This window comes from Oratosquilla oratoria, chromosome 27, assembly GCF_046742065.1.
Source record: "Oratosquilla oratoria isolate Oo_2021 chromosome 27, ASM4674206v1, whole genome shotgun sequence".
Lineage (NCBI taxonomy): Eukaryota > Metazoa > Arthropoda > Malacostraca > Stomatopoda > Squillidae > Oratosquilla > Oratosquilla oratoria.
Window position 1 is genome coordinate 56,709,634 of NC_134803.1, and position 7,486 is coordinate 56,717,119.

At 43.3% G+C, this 7,486-nt stretch overlaps 1 protein-coding gene across 1 annotated transcript; it reads right to left on the bottom strand.

Moving 5' to 3' along the window:
- Positions 1 to 2,963: 2,963 nt before the first annotated feature.
- LOC143039841 (uncharacterized) lies at positions 2,964 to 4,112 on the bottom strand. Its single transcript, XM_076210094.1, has 2 exons — positions 3,525 to 4,112; positions 2,964 to 3,035 (listed from the first exon to the last, which is right to left on the bottom strand). Exons 1-2 carry the CDS (start codon positions 4,059 to 4,061, stop codon positions 2,964 to 2,966), a joined length of 609 nt encoding a protein of 202 aa, XP_076066209.1. The 5' UTR covers positions 4,062 to 4,112.
- Positions 4,113 to 7,486: the final 3,374 nt, after the last annotated feature.

A 7,486-nucleotide genomic window follows, 5' to 3' on the forward strand; every position in this document is an offset into this window, starting at 1 on the left:
TTTCACAGACGATTGTTTCCGAAGCACTTAGGAAAAAAAATTCTTTCACCAAAACTATTAAAATGAATTAAGGCTCTTGAGGAAACATTCTGCTGTTACATGTGCCACAGAAGACTTCCAACAAGTATCGCAGTCAATGTACACCATCCACGTCCAAGAACATTAATTATGGCGCGCCAGATGAGCAGCCGCAATCTTTACATGGTTTAGAAGTGTTATCACACTGGGCTATTTTTCCTCCAACCTCCAACTCATCGGCGATACCACCTACCTCCATCACTTTTTCCGCCGTCAAATCACTCTCTGGCATACTATTTTGTTTTCTCAACAGTTGGCATAGAATGTCATTATGTTGGAGGTAAATTGTCTTCCTCCAGCACATCAGATTATTTCCCGAAAGCTGCGGGACGCAAATCTGCTCCAGGAGTCGAAGGAAAATTAGCCCAGTGCGACAACACCTTTAAACACGAAGAGGTGAGAGAGGTGAGAACACACTTCGCCCATGTTAAGCTACAGCTGATTGGTCGATATGTCACACTCTCCCGTGATTGGCTGCCATCTACATTAACCCCATCAACATAGCGACGTACTTCAAGATTTTTTTTTGTCCAGCTAACGCTCCCTGCACACATCTAATGCAGTTAGTCTTTTAGGAAGATGCCCATACGGACCACAGTCACACGGTATTCTGTCCTCATTTGCAAATAATCCCAACATACACACAAAAAATTGCTGACCATTTCTAACGATATATGTAAATAACCCGATGTAACATGTGAGATCGATAAAATACATGTGTGCGTGCATGTATATGTATATATATATATATATGTGTGTGTGTGTTTGTATGTGTGTGTGTGTGTGTGTGTGTGTGTGTGTGTGTGTGTGTGTGTGTGTGTGTGTGTGTGTGTGTGTGTGTGTGTGTGTGTGTGTGTGTGTGTGTGTGTGTGTGTGTGTGTGTGTGTGTGTGCACACGGGCGCGTGCGTGTGACCCAAACCGCAGCCAGCCTTCAACCAACCCTCCACGGAGCTCCAACACGACGGACAGAATGTCACTGATCACTCGCCGACGAATCCCAATTCCATCGCGGCTCACGCGCTCACTCGAGCGTGCGGCCGCCGCGGTCGCCTCCAAGGGGCTCGCAGTCTCGGAGTAAGACGATAATGATTCCTGCCGCCAACCAGCCAGCCAGGGTCTCAGGTTTCGGTGCCGATAACGAATCGCGCAGAAAAACTCGCGGGACATTTATCTAGGTGCCACTGAAAGAAGCGGTGCTGAGTAACTGGGAGCTGTGCCATGATTGTATATAAATATATATATATATATATATATATATATATATATATATATATAATGTGTGTGTGTGTGTGTGTGTGTGTGTGTGTGTGTGTGTGTGTGTGTGTGTGTTTGTGTGTGTGTGTGTGTGTGTGAGAATATATTTGTGTATATGTATGTATACATATGTGTATATGTGAAGATATCCTGAGAGGTTGTAAGAATATACTGTGTGTACAGGAAGACGAATACTAATACCATTGAAAAAGAGGAAAGCTAGCAAAGCGCATTTGTTGTCATTTTGAGTGTCTAACAAAGGGAGTAGTTATAGTGTAATGACCGGTGAGATTCTTTAATGTGTTCCTAAGGAGTGAAAGTGTGCCGGTGAAATGAAAGGGAGAGGTAGTTTCACAGGACTCAGTCTGTCAAATTTTTGTTGTGTAATAAATGTATGAGAAGTTTTTGGTAAAGCGTAAGGATATTTTCTGGGCTTTCATGCATCTGGAGAATGCGTATGAAAGGGTTGTTCGAAAGAACCTACGGAGTGTGCTGTGGATTTATGAGACAGGGGGACGTCTTGAGAGTGGTCAAAGATTTTTACTCGAGTAAGAGAGTTTGTAGTAGTAGTAGGAGTAGTAGTAGTAGTAGAAGTAGTAGAAGTAGTAGTAGAAGTAGTAGTAGAAGTAGTAGTGATAGAAGTAGTAGTAACTGTAGTTGTAGTTTTAGTAGAGGAGTGTTTCCATATAGGGAGTGTTGGTAAGTGGCAATAGGCAGACCGATATTTCAAGGAAGTTGTTAAGCGATGTCACGAAAACTGGTTTGCACGTGACCATTTTTTCATTTAAATCTGTTGCTCGTCCACTCCGATATCACCTCAAAATTGAATTATATATATATATATACATATGTATATATATATATATATATATATATATATATATATATATATATATATTTTTTTTTTTTTTTTTTTTTTTTTTTTTTTTTACCCCGAATCCTTTGTTGGAGCGTCATGCGAGAATGCCCACTCGAACAAATGGTACAGTCAGGAGAGTTCTCATCAAGCAACCCGAAGAGAACTGAGGCAGTGAATGCCTCATCCACCTCGCTTCTCCATTATGTATATCCCGTTCGGCTGCTCTCTGACTCTCTCTCCATTGTCGAGATCCAAAAATCCCATAAAGATTGAGAAGACATCGCCAGGTCGCCCTAGTTCATGTCACAAGGTGTTTTGTGACCTGGTGGCCCATTTTATGTTATGTTACATGATTTCAACTGAGTGAGCTCTGGGAGGTGAATCACCGGCTTTTGTCTTTTCATAATGAACATGCATAGAGCACTGGTGCACTAGACGCCCTTCATCCTTGTCTTGGATAAATCAGATAAAACACTAGAAAATGCATGTAGTCCCCTAAAGACTTATAAATTTAAGACTCAATGGTCCAGAAGATCTACAGGATCACTGAGTGTGATGCACTACATAATAAGTAACCTAAACAGTCACTAGTTATATACTATGCGTTAAGCGGTCCAGTTATAGAGTTCCTAGTTCTAGTGAAGTGTTAGTCTGCTACTTGAGTCACTACTAGTTGTAGTTGCTCTCTAGTTTGTGCCATTTTTGTGTCCGTCCTAGAATTGCCCCAAGATGCCTATTTGCATCCCTTCATTGAGAATAGGGTTGTCACAATCAGTTCTGTTGCTGTGTTCTGTTAATTGGCAGAGTTACTGCTAAAGGACCAATCCACACAATGCTTATTAACTTCCAAAAGGTGGAGATTCATTAGAGATCAAATAACAGCGGTCCGAATGAAGATCTTGACAAAATGCGCATATAAACACAAATATGAAATGAAAAAAGTACTTCAGTAAAATATTGAAATTACAAATTAAACATTCAGTTACATGTCTGAGGAAAATTTGTCCCTTGTGAAATAAAAAGAGTAGTCTATTTTGACGGCTATCTTAGACATCATGACGTCAAGAGTGAAGTGAGAGTGTGACCGCTGGTTGGCCGGCTCATGAGAATTGAGGACTCTTGGTCAATTGTTAGCCAAGGTGCCGAGAGTCTCTATTCTCACACGCCGGAAACCTTTCCGGAAACGTGCACCACCATTCTGAGAGACAGCTCAGTGCGGATCGTTCTTTAGGTGTCAGTGTTATGCTAAGGTCAACAGACTGTATTGGCCCTGGAATGTGTGTCGTCACGTGGGGCTAAGAAGCGGAGCGTTACGAAGGGCGGGGCACTCACAACGGCTTTGGAGGCGGTCAGAGGCGAGGGCGAGGCAGGGTGCGTCGGTTTTGGATAAAATACCCCCTGAAGATGATTAGACGGCGTTCCAGAAGACGGCTGAAGGTGGTTTTCCGTCGCCTGCTGTTGCTGCTGCTGCTGTTGCCTCAGCTGCTGTTTCTGCTGCTCCCATTGCTGCTCCCGCTGCAGTTGCTGCTGGAGATGCTGCTGTAGATGCTGCTGGAGCTGCTGTTGGAGCTGCTGCTGGAGCTGGAGCTGTGGATCCCCGAGGTCATGGGACGGTTCGGGCAGCTGCGGAAGACTCAGCGGCGATGGCTTGGGCGACGACGCGCCGCCCAGGCTGAGTCTCCGCTGCAGCTTGAAGGGCGTGGGCGTGGAGCGAGGGGAGGCCACCGGGGGTGGGAGCCCTGCGTTGGGGAGGGCGCCCGATCCGCCCCCCGTGCCCCCCGCGCCCGCATCGTTGTTGATCAGGCGCAGGGGCGAGTCGGCCCGCGGGCACCACGAGGAGGGGCGCGGGCGGGAGGACCGCTGCGACATGACGTCAGGATAAGCGGAGGCGGGGCTATCCCCAACCCATCACTCCTTCCAGGCCTGGAAAGAGAAATAGAGACGAAACACGTTAGATGCCGCGTTACATTAGGCTACAAAAACAAAACATACACATATAAATACATACATACTTATATATACATACATATATATATATATTATATATATATATATATATATATATATATATAATTACAAAACTTCAGAGGTAATCAAAAAACCAAATACACGCCGAGAATTTCTCCGAAATGAAGGACGTTAATTCAGCCGTTAGGTTAGGCATAGACCAAATTATTTTTTTCTCGACCTGTCCGCCATATCACTATTTCATTTCCTGTTGCCTCCATAGGAAGAGAAGCATGTTTTCTCAAATCATTCATAAACATAACACAGCACCACAATCAAACACAGAAAATGTTCTGCCAGAAGAACAAAAGGCGAACGAGAGACCCATGACGTCACCACCAGAGTTCTTCTTGAACGGGACTCAGCGGGACTTGTGCGTAGACTTTCTCCAAGTCCAGGAACAGTTGCCTTCAGCGCAATGCCGTACTCGGCTCAGCTCCCGGAGAAGTGCGTTTTTGTGTCCGTTGTGTTTACAAACTATTCCTCGGCTTTATTAACAACCCGGAAGTAAACTTACAGATACCTCACCGTCTGAGCTAGTAATAATTTCTGTTGCGTGAGAGAACGCAGGCAACATAGGATACATATATATACTTCTACATGTACATATACATATATATACATGTATGTATATACATGTACATATACATATATATATATATATGTATGTATATATATATATATATATATATATATATATATATATACATACATATACCTAAACATATACATATGCATGTACCTATGCGTATATAGATTTAATGCCTACATACACATACATACATACGTACATATACGCACACACACACACACACACACACACACACACACACACACACACACACATCACGTAAAGGCACGTGTCTTGTCTGTCCTTGGTATTATGGCCCCTGTTTCACAAGTCTCTTGCGTTCAGTTTACAGTAATCTGTCACTTCTGTGCCCTTTTTGTTTATATGCAGAGGATCCAAGGGCATTTGGTTGGTATCCACCAGCGCCGTGGGAGGTTCAAGATTCGTCTCCAGCAGCTGTCTCCTAGATCCGCGCTGCGCGAAGTGTCTCGGATGGGATTTCCTCTTCGAATGCCTCTTAGAAGTCCGCTAGATCTTTTTTCTTCCTCGTCTCGCTAAGTGTACAGATCTTTGTCAGTTTCTTTCTCTCCTACTCCCCTATTCTTCCCCTTTTCCTTCGTTTAATTCGTCGTTTTCGTTTTCACTCTCTCGCCTCAAGAACTCCCTTCCCCCACTCCATTCCCACTCCCCGTACCTTCTTCACTCTCCTCTTGGTCTTCCTCCCCCGCCTCTCATAACTCCCGCTTCACCTCCCTACCCCTCCCCCCTCCCCCCTCTTTCCCTACAGCGTTTGAGCACTGGCCACCTGCAAATTATATTATTGGTCTTCTTTTCTTTTTCTTCTACTTATTCCTCTACTTCTTCTTCCTTTACTTCTTCCTCCACTTTTTCTTCTTCCTCTTCTTGTTCTTGTTCTTCTTCATCTTCTTTCTCTTTCACTTCTTCCTCTACTTTTTGTTCTTCTTGTTCTTCTTCATCTTCTTCCTCTACTTCTTCTTCTTCGTCTTTTACTTCTTCCTCTACTTTTTGTTCTTCTTGTTCTTCATCTTCTTCCTCTTTTTTCACTTCTTCCTCTACTTCTTCTTCCTCTTTCACTTCTTCCTCTACTTCTTGTTCTTTTTGTTCTTCTTCATCTTCTTCCTCTTTCTCTTCCTCCTCTTCTTCTTATGTTCGGCCGCCGGCCGCGACCGACCTGGGAGCGCCCTTTCTGGTCCCTGGCATTTCCTACGTTTCTAAATCAGTCCGAGGCTACGCCACGTTACTTTTCTCTCGCGATAGATATTAGCTATAATTAACTCTTTCCCTTGAGTAATGAGGCCTTTTAGATTCTGCTCTGGCAAATACCCCATTTTTTTGTGTGGGGGGGAGGGGGAGGGGAGGAGAGGGGGAGGATTGACCGAAAAGTTTTTTGATCCACAGATGGTGAGCTTGTTTGTCACTGAGCTCGTCCCCCGTCCCTTGAATGTCATCATTTGCTATCAAAAATAAATGGAAATGAAAAATAAACAAATAAAAAAAATCATGCCATGAGTCGCCTAGCGACGACAAATGCCACCTTTGCCCTACGTGCTCGGACATCCCGACAATGATGATAATTGACACACGTCCAAGTGTCCGTTCACTGTGGCCTTAGCAATAAGAACCCCTTGATGCCATCTAGAATGAATTCTATAAAGTCTGTACTCGTCTCCATGACAAGACAGACCAGCAAACGGGAGAAGTATCCCTTTAGGTAGATCGGTGCCTGAAAGTAGCCAGAACAAATCCTCTCAGGTTGGGCCACAGGGATCACGTGATCGAACCTCCATGGGAAATCATTTCCTGGTTTTCTCCTGGTCACGCTCAATTAAAAAAATAAATAGAAGAAAATGAAATAAAATAAAATAAAATAAAATAAAATAAAAAACTAAATAAAAAAAAGACTTGGAGACTGAAGTGTCTACTGACAATAAATAAATAAATGAATAAATAAATAAATAAACAAATAAATAAATAAAATAAAGTAAAATTAGATGAAACGACATAAAGTAAAACATAATGAAAAATAAGCTAAAATGAGGTGGAATAGCACAAGACAAAATTAATTTTAATAATATGAATAAAAACGAAATACAATATAAATAAAAATGGACAAAAACGCGTCTATCCTCTTAAATGAACAGTACCGCTTGACGTCACCGGGTACAAACAGTTAAGATCGTTTACTGCAAACTCAGGGGATTAACTTTAATTACTTCCTTGTAGTGGGCACACCTTTATTTCTTATCGAGATTTGGGTGTTTTTGTATCTAGTAGTTTAGGTATGTGTGTGTGTGTGTATGTGTGCGAGCGAGCGCGCACGTGTGTGTGTGTGTGTGTGTGTGTGTGTGTGTGTGTGTGTGTGTGTGTGTGTGTGCGAGTGCGAGCGTGCGCGCACGTGTGTGTATGTGTGCGTGTGTGTGTAAGCGTGTATGTGGTAGTACATGTATATGTGTATATGCATGTGTATATGCATAAGCGAGCGCGCGTGTGTGTGTGTATGTGTGTCTGTGTGTGTGTATGCGTGTGTGTGTGCGTGTGTGTGTGTGTGTAAGTGTGTGTGTGTGTGTGTGTGTGTGTGTGTGTGTGTGTGTGTGTGTGTGTGTGTGTGTGTGTGTGTGTGTGTGTGTGTGTGTGTGTGTGTGTGTGTGTGTTTGTGTGTGTGCGTTAGTGCGCGTGTGTGTGCGTTAGTGCGCGT

What these genes read in the sequence shown, in the direction of transcription:
- LOC143039841 (XM_076210094.1), bottom strand. Translation starts at nt 4,061, where the DNA reads ATGTCGCAGCGGTCCTCCCGCCCGCGCCCCTCCTCGTGGTGCCCGCGG. An exon ending in TGACCGCCTCCAAAGCCGTT is followed by an intron (nt 3,036 to 3,524) that starts GTGAGTGCCCCG and finishes ACCTTTTGGAAG; the next exon opens with TTAATAAGCATTGTGTGGAT.